The sequence below is a fragment of the Chanos chanos genome, chromosome 4 (assembly GCF_902362185.1).
Source record: "Chanos chanos chromosome 4, fChaCha1.1, whole genome shotgun sequence".
Lineage (NCBI taxonomy): Eukaryota > Metazoa > Chordata > Actinopteri > Gonorynchiformes > Chanidae > Chanos > Chanos chanos.
Window position 1 is genome coordinate 49,839,036 of NC_044498.1, and position 14,286 is coordinate 49,853,321.

Genomic DNA, 14,286 nt, shown 5'->3' on the forward strand with positions numbered 1-14,286 from the left:
GGTGACCTCATGAATATCGTTATGTTGCTGTCTCTATCATTTTTATTTCGATGCATCTTTGAGAAATGTAGGATAGACGGATGGAATTAGGTATGATACTACCTCACGTCCAAGCGTTTTAGACTAATAAATAGTTACAGTAGCCTATCATGTAAAAGAGGACGCTGCCCCCATCTGGAAGACAACTGTCACAACTGCTGTTTTCTTGTGATTCTATCAAAGATTTAAAAAGAGCGTCGTTGATTAATCCGTTTCTGCAACAATTGTGCCTTAATATAGATATGTTGTATGGACAAGGAAAACAGTCCAATGACTGAGTTTAGGATTTAAAACCGATGCCATAATACGGCAAAGCGAAACAAACTCAAGGAAACAGGTCCACATACTGTATTTAGGTGATTGGCTAAAAGAGGACACAGGATGATGTCACGTGATTCGTCTGTCCGGCGCAGTAGCAGTTCAAAGTGTAATGTGCGCAGAATAGCATAAAGTGGTATAAGTAGAATGTTCGTTATTTCCGTGTGAGACAAGCATAAAAACTATGCCTCTCCGTACAGGTCTTGATCCACAGATAGTTATCATTGGATGTGGAATATCTGGAATTGGAGCTGCTCAGAAATTGACACAACATGGCTTTCGTAACGTACGTATACTTGAGGCAACCGACAGAAGCGGTGGGAGAATAAAAACCGGCCAACTAGGTAAATTTTAACATTACACCTGAGCTTTCTTTAATTTCTCAGACCTTCTGTACTTTTGTGTCTGCAGTAATATAGAGCTATACGGCTCAAACGCTGTCAAGATATTTTCGCCTTTACGCTACATGTTCTGCTAATGTTTTTCGACGATGGTATCGCAGTGGATTTTATTACTCGGGCTTCACATGCACTGTTATTTTTTAGTCAGTTTGAAGTCTTCCGTTATCTTTTACTGTTAAGTATTATTTTATACAGTTCTATAGTCTCTCATAGTGTTTTGGATCATTACACCGTTAAATGGCTTGGGAAATAATGGTTTGACGAACTTCCTGCAGTTGTGGCTGACGTAGTCCAGGTCATTTCCAGGTCAAAAGATACATGCTGCGTCCAAAACCGCGTACTAACGTACTAAATAGTACGTCAAAACAGTACGCCACCATTAGTAATACGTCCAAATACATAGTATGCATAGAGTAGTATGTGAATAGTACCCGGATGACATACTACTTCTATTGGACACACGAAGTATGCGAGCTCTGGACACTTTTCAATCCTATAAGGCCACATGGAAAAAAGGGGCGTTTCTGGTGCGGCATTTAAATGTACCGCTATGTCTGTTTACAGGTGGTCGTCATTAAACCGCGATTATAAAGCTCACGCGCAAAAATGTGGCGCAGTTTGATTACCTCGTTAGTGCGTCCAAATTCTAGCATACTCTCTGTCTACAATCTTTTAGTGCGTACTCCTGCAGCACGTACTTCAATGCAACTTTAGCGTGCAGTGTGTAGTATGCGGTTTTGGACGCAGCTACAGTTTGTGACGCAGTCGAAATGTGTACTCTTCGGTCAGCTTCGGTCGCTGATGTGTACTTCTTGGACAAAACTGACTCGTCGTCGGGGTTTTCGTTCATTTCAGTTCTGAACAGTTATCCTCTTTGAAAGCGCTTGCCTCACCCACCCTGTGGACTGAGGACTTTGAATCTTTCTTTGTCTTCCACTGCTCAAAATAGGAACTTAATCAAAAATGTATGACATTACCCCAGTCGCTTTGGAAATCATTAAACCGTATTAACTGTCTTATTACAAAACCCTATTGAAAATGTAATAACAATTTGTAATATCCACATATCATCCAGTGGTAAAACATTGTCATGTTATTATTTAAAAGGTACTAATATAGTGGAAATAGGCGCCAATTGGATCCATGGACCATGTAAAGAGAATCCTGTGTTTCGCCTGGCCTGTCAGTACCAGCTCCTCGACAATGAAGCCATGTCTGAGGAGAACCAGTCCGTTGACTGTGGTGGGCATCCACCTTTCGTACCCAACTGGTTCTGCAGCTCAGGCAGGAAAGTTGGACCTGAGCTTATGCTGCCTGCAATGTCCATGTATGCGTCTGTGCTGGAGAAGAGCCAAGAGTTTCAGCATATTGGTGGGGAACCCGTGCCCAGCGTAGGGGAGTTTATCAAGAGTGAAGCTTCTCGCCTAGCCCAGGAGGAGTGGAGAGATGACCAGGTGGTCCGAGAGCTGAGACTGGCCATGGTTAACACGTTGTTAAAGGCAGAGTGCTGTGTCAGTGGAACTCATACGATGGACGACGTGGGTCTCGGAGCCTTTGGGATGTACAAAACCCTCCCAGGATTGGACTGCACTTTCCCACAGTGAGTCCGCAGGAAGGCCAACCTGTCTTCCTCGTTTAGACCAGTGTTCCTGTCGGCTCTGGTACTGCGCACCCGTAAGGCCGCACCTGTTGGCTGATGTCAAGCCTTAGCACACCTCGGTCAAGAGCTCAGGGGTTAGTCTGTAGTCTGAAGATTAGCTGAATCAGTTGTGATTGTGCTGCTCTTATAGAAATAAAATATAAATAAAAATGTAAAAATCTTGTGGGTGCACAGGACTGGAGACAAGAGGCACTGATTTAGGTCTCAGATCAACAATAATGACTATCGTATATTTTAATAAAACATGTACTCTGTATGTCATACTTTCACAAAGATTTGCTAGTCTGGCTTATAAATCAGTCTGAGAGTTTTTTTTTTTTTTTCTTTGTTTTTAACATTCTCTCTCTCTCTCTCTTTCTTTTTTTTTATCTGTTTCAGAGGTTATGATGGATTAATTGAGCACATGATGAAAGAACTTCCAAAGGATATAGTCTCCTACAATAAACCAGTCAAATGCATTCACTGGAATGGCTCTTATGATGGGTCCAGTGCAGGAAAGACCACATGCCCTGTAGTGGTTGAATGTGAGGATGGGGAAACCTTCCCGGCAGACCATGTCATCATCACCATTTCACTCGGTGTGTATCACAAGTGCTACGAAGAAAACTCATTTTTATCTGCTGTTTGCATTTACATTTACATCATGTTTATATTTATTAATTTAGCAGAAATGTTTTTATCCAAAGCGAATCCTCTGGGCAATCAGATTACAAACCAAGCATACAGCCGTAAAGGAGCTGACTGTTGCCACTGCTAAATTCAGTATCAGGCTAGATATACATATAAAAAAATTTAAGGGAAATGGACTACAAGCGTGTCAAAAAAAAAAAAAAGCCCATGGTATAAACTGTTAAGTGCCACATATCACAATTAAGTGCTGGGTTGCACCAGCTGTAACCCCTGCTCCACTCATTTTTATAGTGAGATTATCTCTGGTGTGTGTGGGTTTTTTTGGGGTTTTTTTTCATTTTAAATTGATGCTAACATGAAGCCTAAAGTATCTTTTCTATGCTCGACCATTAAAGGTTACTTGAAAAAGCATCACCAGACACTTCTCAGTCCCCCGCTGCCACTTCATAAAGTGCACTCCATTCAGAGAATGGGCTTTGGCACCAACAATAAGATCTTCCTGGAGTTTGAGCAGCCGTTCTGGGAAGAAGATTGTGAGGCAATCTTCCTGGTGTGGGACGACGAGGTTGGCCTCACGGATGTCGTGGCTGATGTGAAAACGTCCTGGGCCAGGAAACTGTTCGGGTTTACCGTTTTGAAGCCTGCAGAGAGGTGAGTCATGTCTGTTCTGGAATGTCTCGTTCATTCTGCGTAATTCAGGGGTATTCTTTCATAAAGTCAGAACTTCTGTCTGCAAAGAAATGGTTTTAGTCTTTCTGAACTACACCGACAGTAAGATTTGTGACACATTTGATAATAAAAAACTGGGACAGTATAAGAACAGCAAGAAAAGGCCCCAGAAGTTGGGAGATGTTGCACGAGCATGTAAGAACTAGTGTGAATATATTTGTCTGCTTTCTCACAGATATGGACATGTACTTTGCGGATGGATTGCTGGACATGAATCTGAATACATGGAAACTCTCTCTGAGCTGGAAGTACTACATACTGTAACACAACTCATCCGCAAGTTTACAGGTAATGTTTTAAATGCACAGAGGCGTCAGGCTGTGTGTGCCCTGTTATATTATATTGTATTATAAGATGTTTTGTCTTGGTGGTATTTTATTGACTGGATTTACTATATACTTGAAAAACGTACATTTTGTGCCCTATGTATGCTTACTGTATATATCCTGACCTTTTTAATTTCCCAAGTATATTGCCTTCAGTGTTTAATTGGATTTCACAGAAAGACCAAAATTCTAATACTGTTAACTTGGACTGAAAGTCCAAACACTAGATAGCGAACGATGACTAATATACAGCCTTTGTGATGTGATCATGTTTCGTGATCTGAAGGAAACCCAACCATTGCTCCCCGGAAGCTAGTGCGATCCCAATGGCACAGCCATCCTTACGCATGTGGATCCTACACTTACATAGCCAAGGGCTGCTCAGGGTGTGATATCAGCAACTTGGCAGAACCCCTTCCCCCGGGAGACTCACAAACAAAGGTAAATTCACGTCTTCACACGCCCAACGTATTGTGTCCACGACCACACCTGTACCGCTGTAACAGTAGTTGTTCTGTGTCCAGACTGTTTTATGTCATTGGACAATATCTCAACATTCTGGAAATCTGAGTTCAAACCTTTTTTTTTTTATGTACATTAGACATGATTTTTTCCCTCCAGCCACCAGGGGAGTTGCGTGGTTTTATAAAGTAACCAAAAAATCAAATCCATTCTCAAACACTATTAAGGTCCCTAAAATTCTTTGCACTATCTGTGCTGTGACCAAAGGTGACAATGATGTATTATCTTGCTTTATTCATGGACGTTAATAAAAAAAAAATGCACTGGTTTCACAGGAAATAAGTTTGTAGCTAACTTCCAGAGAATGCCAATCCTATAGACCACTCCTGCCTGTGCGTTGGCGGAGACCTGTGGTGCTAGCTTACGGAAGAGACTGTAAAGCTAACTGTGTTTTTCCGTTCAGGCGATGCAGGTGTTGTTTGCTGGGGAAGCGACACACAGTTCTTTCTTTTCCACCGTGCACGGAGCGCTGCTCACAGGGTGGAGAGAAGCTGACCGCCTCATCTCAAGCTATGCTCCAACCATTCCAGGGCCAGCATCTTCCAAACTGTGAGGGAGAGGACTGTACTCACCATTTAGAGAATTCAAACTGAGAAGACCCTCTCTCGTGCCTTATTTTACAACGCAAGGGTTTTCCTTTATCTCGAAAATCTTGAATCAAGAAAAAAAAAAAGAAAGAAAGAAAAGGTTTTATAGTTGACAATGACTGGAATTGTTGAAGTTTTACAAGAATATTTTGCTAATTCGTTCTTATTCCGTCCAGCAGAATTGCTTTTCCATTCACATTCATTCAGAATTTCAAATGGACTTTGTTTATTACGCATTAAAATGATTTAAGTAGGCTGGTGAGGTTTCAGGTTAGTTTAACGCTGTGTCATTATCTGGATGGGCCTCATAGCATCACCCTGACTGGGAAACCCTGTAGCACGTAATGTCAGCACTGGAACTGCCTGAGTCACTGTAAAAACTAATTAGGTCTCAGTCAGATCCATCCATGGCAAGCTTCTCTCCATATCCTGCACACACACACAAACACACACACCCAGCCACACACATATATCCACTGTGGAGTTTACATAAAGGAACACACACACTGCCAAATTCACACAAGGGTGTTGCTGTTAGGAAAATACACAATGTTTCAAGTTACCACTATAAATACAGGCATTTGAGGATAGTGCTTTCCTCTTCCATCTCATCTTTTTGAGATCAACAGACACCCCCCTCACCACTTAGTCAGGGACCTAAGCTATGCTCTATTAGACATCTTACAGTTATGGACTAATAGACTTTAGGTTCCTTAAAGCATATCAGCTACTGACAGTATCTACATGTGATTATTGTATTGAATTATGCAAACTAGGGCTGAGTAACCTATTGCTTGACCAGATTCCATGGCAACACTGGCCTTTCTCTAGCATTGGGTATATTTTCACTGTAACATACATTGTTCAATTTAATTAAGTTTATGTTTAAAAAAAAAAAAGGGAGTTTCTCAGTAATGCTGAGAAATGATTCTTACTGTAAGGAAATCATGTGCCTTTGTAACGGATTCTTAAGATGCTCCAATAAAATGTCTCTGACGCATTGTTTGGTGCGATTGAATTGAAATGTCTAATGATTTGTGATGGCTGCAGAGGTGAACCTGACAGACCAGAGAATGGAGAAGAAAGAGTACTGTGAACGTATTGAGAGGAATCGATTGAACGAGCCAGCGACCGAGTCCGATCTCGTCTGCAGTGCCGCCAAACGATTCCTGCGTATACGCGATGGAAATGACCTAAGACAAAAACAATAAGGCCAGGTTTCAATTAGTTCACAACGTGCTGCCATTTGACCCAAACTCTTAACAGTGGTGAAAGACAGTGTATTTCAGCATAAATCCATAAGAGCTCCACGCTTCAGGGTCAAAGGCGATTCCACAGACAAGGCAAAAACTCCTAGAGCATAGCTTACATGCATGACTGGACATAAGTCAAGGCTGTGCTATGGTTGAGACCGAGCCTCGGGGTTGCAGTGGATATTTGCACAGCAGAGCGTGAGCACGAGCTAAAACCTTTAGCCTAAACGAGAGAGAGAGAGAGAGAGAGAGAGAGGGAGAGAGAGAGAGAGGGAGAGGGAGAGAGAGAGAGAGAGAGAGAGAGAGGGAGAGAGAGAGAGAGAGAGAGAGGGAGAGAGAGAGAGAGGGAGAGAGAGAGGGAGAGGCATCTCCAGTGAACGTTCTGTGACCCTGTGTTGCTATGAACACTGATGGCTGAGCAGTAAGTTGAGTTATTCAGCGCTCTGATGGATGGGGAAGGGCTCCAGGGGGCCAAAGGGAGAAAAGTGCATGTGTTCATTCTCACTGTCCTTTGTGAGTAACTGGTTCACAGCACTTTCTGAGAACTTCACGTAGTCCATCAGTGAGGCCTCTCACAACGGACATAAACCATTTTCAGCAGTGTGTTAAGCTGCGTGACACGGTTCAAATCTGCTCGGACAGTCTGTCACTCATTGGGTACGTTCTGCTACAAGCAATCATCATAATTTCTGTTCAGCATAGTTCCTGGTCTGACTGGTTCTTTCTCCACTTATCACTGGGGTGTTGATACACTGAACTATGTCAAACTATTCTGCCTAAACTCTACACTGGTTTGTTTTTTCCTCTAAATCACTACTGCAGCCTGGAGGAGAGTGTTTGAAGTTTCATATCAGGGTTTGTAAGTTAAGTATCACGGTTTGATCTAAACTGGATATGCAAATTTTTGATTTAGGTGTATTTTAAGGATCACTAGCCACCAGAGGTGGACAAAGTACACAACTCCATTACTTAAGTCAAAGTGTAGATGCTCCCGGTCAAATATTACTCCAATACAAGTGAAAGTTGTTTAGTCAAATTTTTACTTGAGCACAGGAGTACTTGATTTTAAAAATACTTAAGTATTCAAAAGTACATTTTCATTTTTCATGCCAACAAACTGTTGTATTGTTGCCACAATGCATTTACAGAACCGAATGACTCTGACACAACCTACTGACTGCACTGACTTGCTTGTAGAACCTGTAGAATAACAAGCTTGTGGAATATGCTACACTACAACACCTATAGAAACTCAACAGCCATCGTCAGCACCTCCACCACACCCCATCTCTACACCTACACAGCAGCATGGCAGAGGTTTTGACAGAGCACTGACAGTGTGTGTGTGTGTGTGTGTGTGCGCGTGTATATGCGTGTGTCTGAGTGCGCATGCCTGCATCGGGCAGACAGTGGTATTGCTGTAGATGCAGCTTCCCCAGAAAATAAAAAATAAATAAAACAACCATCCTACCTTAAAATGCCGGTGATACACCTCTAGCTTTATAGCCACCCACTCAAAAGCTACGGTTCAAAGTAATGAGTCATACAAACCTTCACAGAAATGTAGTGGAGTCAAAAGTACAATATATGTCTTTCAAATGTAGTGGAGTAAAAGTCATAAGTTTCTCAAAAAGTCAACACTCAAGTAAAGTAAACATACTTGAAAAATATACTTAAGTACAGTACTCAAGTAAATGTACTCCTGGTACTGTCCACTCCTGGTACGCCACACTGATCATTTAGCAGGAGGTCATTTGGTGCCCTGTTTGCTGAAAGATTCAGATAGGGTTAGTAGGAGATAATACATGTATGAACTTATCTGTGTGAGCAGTGGTTTTCCATAGAATTCTGTAACCTGAGACAGTCAGTGTGTAGGTTGTCTAGCATGGTTAGTGTTCCATCTATTACATCCTGCTAGGATGTGTGTGTGTGTGTGTGTGTGTGTTTGTGTGTGTGTGTGTGTGTTGTACATGTCTCTCTTGCGTGTTGTCTGTTTCCCTTCCATGCTCCATTGCAGATTTCCTCAGAATACAGTGTCATTGTCCAGATTCCTCAATCCAGTGTTTCGGATGTCGTATCCCACCCTCTTATGTGTGCCTGGTCTGGGGTTCAAGGTTTCTCTCACAGAGCCACCGTGGAAGTTGGGTTTAGTTTTGCGCTCATCTTTTCTCTGTGTTTTGCCTGTGTGATTTTCCTCTTGTGTGTGTGTGTGTTTTGGATTTTAACCCTGTTCTGTAACGTGCTTTGAGATTTGGATTTGCCCTTTTGACACACACTGTTTCGATGACATTCGCAGATGTAAATGGTTTCTTAAATAGTTGCACATATTCTTAAATAATAATCTGTTCCGATATACTTATACGCCCATGTTCCCGTTTGTTCTTTCTTCCCTTCTCTACCCTGTTGCAACCACTCACGTTTAAACAGGTCGTGTCACATCTTCATGGAGCTAAAAGGATGAGTTCTATGACAACTCTGGCCAAAACATGTGGGCCCTTTAAGCATCTCAATGCGTATACTAGAGATGTGGTTTGATCTGTGTGTGTGTGTGTGTGTCTGTGTCTGTGTCTGTGTGTGTGTGTGCGCGCGCAAGCTTTTTTAGGGGCAATGATAAAGTCTCTCTCTCACTGAATTTGTTCCCTCCCAGGTGACTGTTATAAACTCTCTTTAAATATGTGCATAATTTGACTGATTTGACCTGCATCAATATGAATATATTCAGATGTAGCACCCAAATAAAACCCACATAAAACATAAAATTCATACCATGACCTCCTTGTTTTTGTTTTCTAATGGAAAATTTCGTAGATTATACAGTTGAGCAAATTCTCAGAGTTCTCAGAACTCACTGGAGTTCTCAGAACTCCATGGACCAAAGAGTATGACGAATCAGAACACGCCTTGGCCGTCACAAACGACACGAGAACAAAACATAAGCCAATGCTCCTCCCAGCAGAGTCTCTAACAAGGTGTTGATCCAGGTGTTGCTTTGTGTTAAGACACAATCTGTAGAGGTGAATGACTAAAGACTTATCTATTTTCTCGAACTTATGCATAATATAATTTTGATTTGACTTTGTTATAGACATGCAAAGCCCTTTGAGACTATATAGTGAGATTGGTGATATTATTATTATTATTATTATTATTATTATTATTATTATTATTATTATTATTATTATTATTATTATTACTATTATTATTAATGGCTCACAAGCAGATCTTAACTGGAACACAATATTAACAACTTCAGGATCAAACAGATAAAACTGGACATTCAAAAGGAAGAGGGGGGTTGAGGGTATTTGCTTGAAGCAATATTCAAAACATTTAAATGATTCTCTGAGTAAAAAAAAAAAAAATGAAATCAGATACAAAAAGTTTATCTTTTTAGCGAGACTGATGAGGAAACTGAAGACTTGTTTAAACTGGCAGTGACCGTGACGGAATTGTCCAGGTATAGCACACGGCAAATCAAAACAAAGGCGTTCTCAAAGGGAAACAGTAATACAACCCTTACATTTAAAGGCATGCCCTAACTCTGTATGTGCTAACTAATACAGCATAGAGATACAGAGATCATATATCACAAGACATGTAAAAACAGCTTTGATCAGATTCTTTGGCTGACCACATAAGAATCCACACAGGAAAGAGAAAGAGACACATGAGAAACACACAAAACCAGACTCACCTGAGATGAAGCTAACCACACGCTCCCTTCTAAAATGGCATCTCTGCCAAGGTACACCAGGCAGACATCATTTCAGTGAGGAGAGGTTCATAGTCATACTGGAGAGAGACTTTTTGTATGCACAGAATACGGAAGAAGCAACAGTAAGATGTGTACACTCATAAAACGCCGAAGAATTCACCATGTGGAAAAACCTTACTCTTGTACTCAGTGTGGAAAAAAAACGTTTTTAAACAAATATAACATGATATGGCATGAGCAGGCTTACCAAAGACAGTCCTGGCAGTATTTACTGCTTGATTTCCTAACTAGCATGAGAACTATTGTTTTTGAGTCTGGCAGTAATTTCCTTCAAGTGAATTTCTTTCTTTTTTTTTTATCGAAGAAGTTACACTACGAGTTTGATGTGATAAAAGTGGAAGTTCACCATTTGAATTTCAATTATTTTGGACGTGTTTTTTTTTGGCTTTTCCATCTGAAAATGACTTTGGACAGCATCTGTGAAACGAAATCTATATTAAAATAGATCGTTAATTGTGGACTTTTATAAAGATGATGATGATGATGATGATGATGATGATGACGATAATGATGATGAACTACTAGTGTGTCCGGTGTTCTGAACTCTGATGTTTGAATGAGCTTCGTTAAAAGTTATCCACTTGTAATAATCAAATTTTTAAATGTACAGCTTAAACATTCTTCCACCCGATACTTAAATTCAGCATGTTTCACCCTCCATTTGGCAGTACTATTCATAAATCTCCTCCTTTTTCCTTTCCAATTTTCCAAATGATATGTTTGATGTTTGATTTGTTTGGTCTTCAAAATAAACACTAAAATGTTTAACTACATTTAACTACATTATATTTGTCATTATTTGTTTTGTATCAGCTTTGCCATCATGCGTGATGCATGACAATCAGTGAAACATGAGAAGTGGGCGTCTAAATTATGATGTTTGTTAATATGCATAAAATTATTCCCAATCTGCATGTCTGAAATTTCAGGCATTGCTGCTACCCTTTGAAAGCACCCCTTTAAATGAAAAAGGGTCTACTCCAAGGCCATCAAGTGATATCATGTTCTTGATTTGCATACGTCTCTCAAGATATTGTGTTGGATTCCCCTTCTTTTTTTCTAAGAAAGTACAGTCGTTGATCCTCCTGGAAATTGTTTTGTGGCATAACTTACCTGTCATACCAGGTCTTTCAAAAAGAAAAATTCCAAGGTGAGGCCAGTTCCAAAAATTAGTATCTCAGGAGTAGTACCAGTAACTCAGGGATACAATGAAATACAAGTTCGACGTTTGTGTTTTATCACCTGCATATAAAATGTACATGTTTAGTCTGTCTCACTGTTTGTACTACAAATGATCCTCTGCTTGTCTTTGTCTTCCCTACGGCACTTTGAAATTAAACCCTGCTTGACTGAATTACTCTCTGGTGTGACTGGTTTTTCCTCATTCGTCTCTGGGTTCAAGTGGTTCTACCAACTCTGAACTGCAGCAAAATCAAATGGCTAATAAATAGTAAATATTAACAGTTAATATGGCAGAACAGGCAACTCTGATATCTGTCAGCAGTACTCCCTCCCAGTTAGACTAACAGAGTTGACAGTTAGTGTCTCTGACACTTATGGGTGCATAATGTCATTGTTAAAGATTATCTCTTAGGTTCCTCTTCCATTTCATCCAGCCATTCCTGTCCCTTGTCAGTCACTTTGACATTGTGTGGACAATGTAACGTTGCTATTGCTTACATGATACTTTTTCAAGGCATCAACATACAGTGATTATTTAAATGGCAATTATGAAATGCAACTACGTGGTATTTCATGTAGCATTCTGCCATTTTTCAACATTATGTCCTGCATAATGCTAACGTCAACATTTGTGAGACCAGCTTTATTACGATCTCAGTGGCTTTTTAGGACATTTGGTAAACTCTTGTTAGAATCAAAAGAGTTTTCTTGTAAAAATGTAATGCTGAACGTTGCCATCGAGACACTTGTTGATTGGATGTGAGAGATCCCCGGGGGTGTCAGACCTAACAGGCGGGCCCATAATCCCTCACTGATTTCAGTGAAAGACGCAGCACGTGACCAGCACTAGAGAAGGTCGTGGAAGACCTGGGTGAGTGGAGGTGGAGGGGTTGGGGGGGGGGGGGTGTAGGGGGGTGAAGTGAAAGAGTTTGTGAGTTTCTGGTAATTTATAGAAGCACTCCAGATGGTAGTAAGCAGCTACTGCCAGGAGGGGTCAGCATTTCTTTTCTTTTCTTACTTACCAGAAATAGGAGCTGATTATTTTATGGCTTAATGGTAATAAATCTGTAGTCTTACATCCATAATTAATATAGTAATCTCACTGAGTGAGCATTTTTGATAGCAAATGTATGTAATACTGTTGTTGAATGACAAACTGTAGGTCATAACATTACTCTGAGACATTCTGCTTTTGGACAGATGAAAAACACAAATACATTCTGCTCAAGAACTTGATTACAGCGAGGTAAGCCTTAATCTTGTGCCACTTTCAAGAATCCACACAGACAGACGCAGGCAATCCAAAAACACCACAAGGGGGAAGTATAGCTATTTTGCAGGAGGAAGATTTCATGGTGGAGCAAGGAAATTCTATAGGTGTTAAAAACAAGTTACTTCAGAAAAGATAAGAAAAAACTTTACACATATAACACTTTATTTTATAAAATTCAGTGTTCTTGCCTTGCTTTTGTTGTTATCTTAATAACCTGACACCATCCAGAGATGGCCTTTTATTGGTTGCCTGTCTGGATGTTTACTGAACATACATTTACATATTGTGTTACAATGTAAGCATATGTATGTCCACAGTTTTCATAAATCTTCAACACGTATGTTTGTCAGTGAGTTTTTGTGTTTTTCGTATATGGTAAAGGCCATTCTATGGCACAAACGCGCACACACACACACACACACACACACACACACACACACACACACACATACATACCATACATACATACACTTCTGCTTGTGTGGACAGTGTACGGAATAGGGCAGAGAATACAGACATTATTTTACCAACTTTATGGATATATAAGCTTTCCAGTTTACACTGAAGATTGACTCTGAAGAACTGGAGGCGGGGCGATCTGATATCTGCTTGTTCCTGTGTATTGTAGCAGGCATACACTGAGAATGTCACCACCTCTGTAGCTGAATAAACAAAACCATTTGTTTACTTCATTGGCCTATTCAGTGCGATTTTGCGAAGCTAAACACCTACAGTTTGTCAGAGAACCAGCCATGAGGTCAGTAATGTAGTAACGACTTGACACTGCACGTTTTAATTCTGCGAGTCCAGTATCCACATCTGTACCTTCTACCTGGATGGCCATTCAGTGTGCGGTTTCCGCCAAACCCCCCCCCAAAAACCCTGCGTGGAGGTTTTGTATATAAAGACAAAGAAAAACGCAATGCATTAAAAAAAATGTGGGAACTCATGCAAAACTTCATACCTCGTACTCTTCATGCAAATTTCTCCATGTAAATTTGAGGCAGTTCTGAGAGACTGAAATCCATAAAAAGCCAGTTCCCATCTGAAATGCATTTTTAGAGACAGGCATCTGTTGAAAAGAGAGGACCTCTGGGAGGCTCGTCTATAGTAACACAAGTCACTGGCAGTAGGATAGACGTAACTTCATTAGAAATACGTCTATGAGATTATGTAAGTGTGTGCATTGACTTTACCAATGTAATTTACAGTTTTATATATTTCACAACCTCGGGTTGTTTAAATGGGTAACTTAAAACTAACTATACTGATATTGTATATTACAAGGAATATTTTAAGCCTGTGTACAAAATACAAATCTCGCCTAAAACAGTCCGCGCGTAAACTTGTGAAAATTCAGGAACAGCAATGAATATGGACGCAAATACAGTAACAGGCATCCAATGAAGGATAGACGGCTGTAATATGAATACACATAAAATATGAGCTTCGCTCTGATTCGGCGGTTGACCCAGTGACGCACACCACAGCTCTGTGAATATGCAATGAGTTTCTTGCTGTAACAGTGCAAATAAAGGGAGATAACGGGCCGCGGGCTAAAACTTTTGTAATGACATGTCAGAGCCATGAC

The 14,286-nt window shown here is 40.5% G+C and overlaps 1 protein-coding gene across 1 annotated transcript; it reads left to right on the forward strand.

The window, feature by feature from the left end:
* Positions 1–481: 481 nt before the first annotated feature.
* Positions 482–6,188, forward strand: paox (polyamine oxidase). Its single transcript, XM_030772532.1, has 7 exons — positions 482–701; positions 1,866–2,358; positions 2,797–2,996; positions 3,444–3,699; positions 3,953–4,065; positions 4,390–4,544; positions 5,029–6,188. Exons 1-7 carry the CDS (start codon positions 542–544, stop codon positions 5,176–5,178), a joined length of 1,527 nt encoding a protein of 508 aa, XP_030628392.1. The 5' UTR covers positions 482–541; the 3' UTR covers positions 5,179–6,188.
* Positions 6,189–14,286: the final 8,098 nt, after the last annotated feature.

Coding starts and splice junctions, on each gene's coding strand:
- paox (XM_030772532.1), top strand. CDS start 542: ATGCCTCTCCGTACAGGTCTTGATCCACAGATAGTTATCATTGGATGT. Junction 2,359..2,796: donor TTGGACTGCACTTTCCCACA/GTGAGTCCGCAG, acceptor TATCTGTTTCAG/AGGTTATGATGGATTAATTG. Junction 2,997..3,443: donor CATCATCACCATTTCACTCG/GTGTGTATCACA, acceptor CGACCATTAAAG/GTTACTTGAAAAAGCATCAC.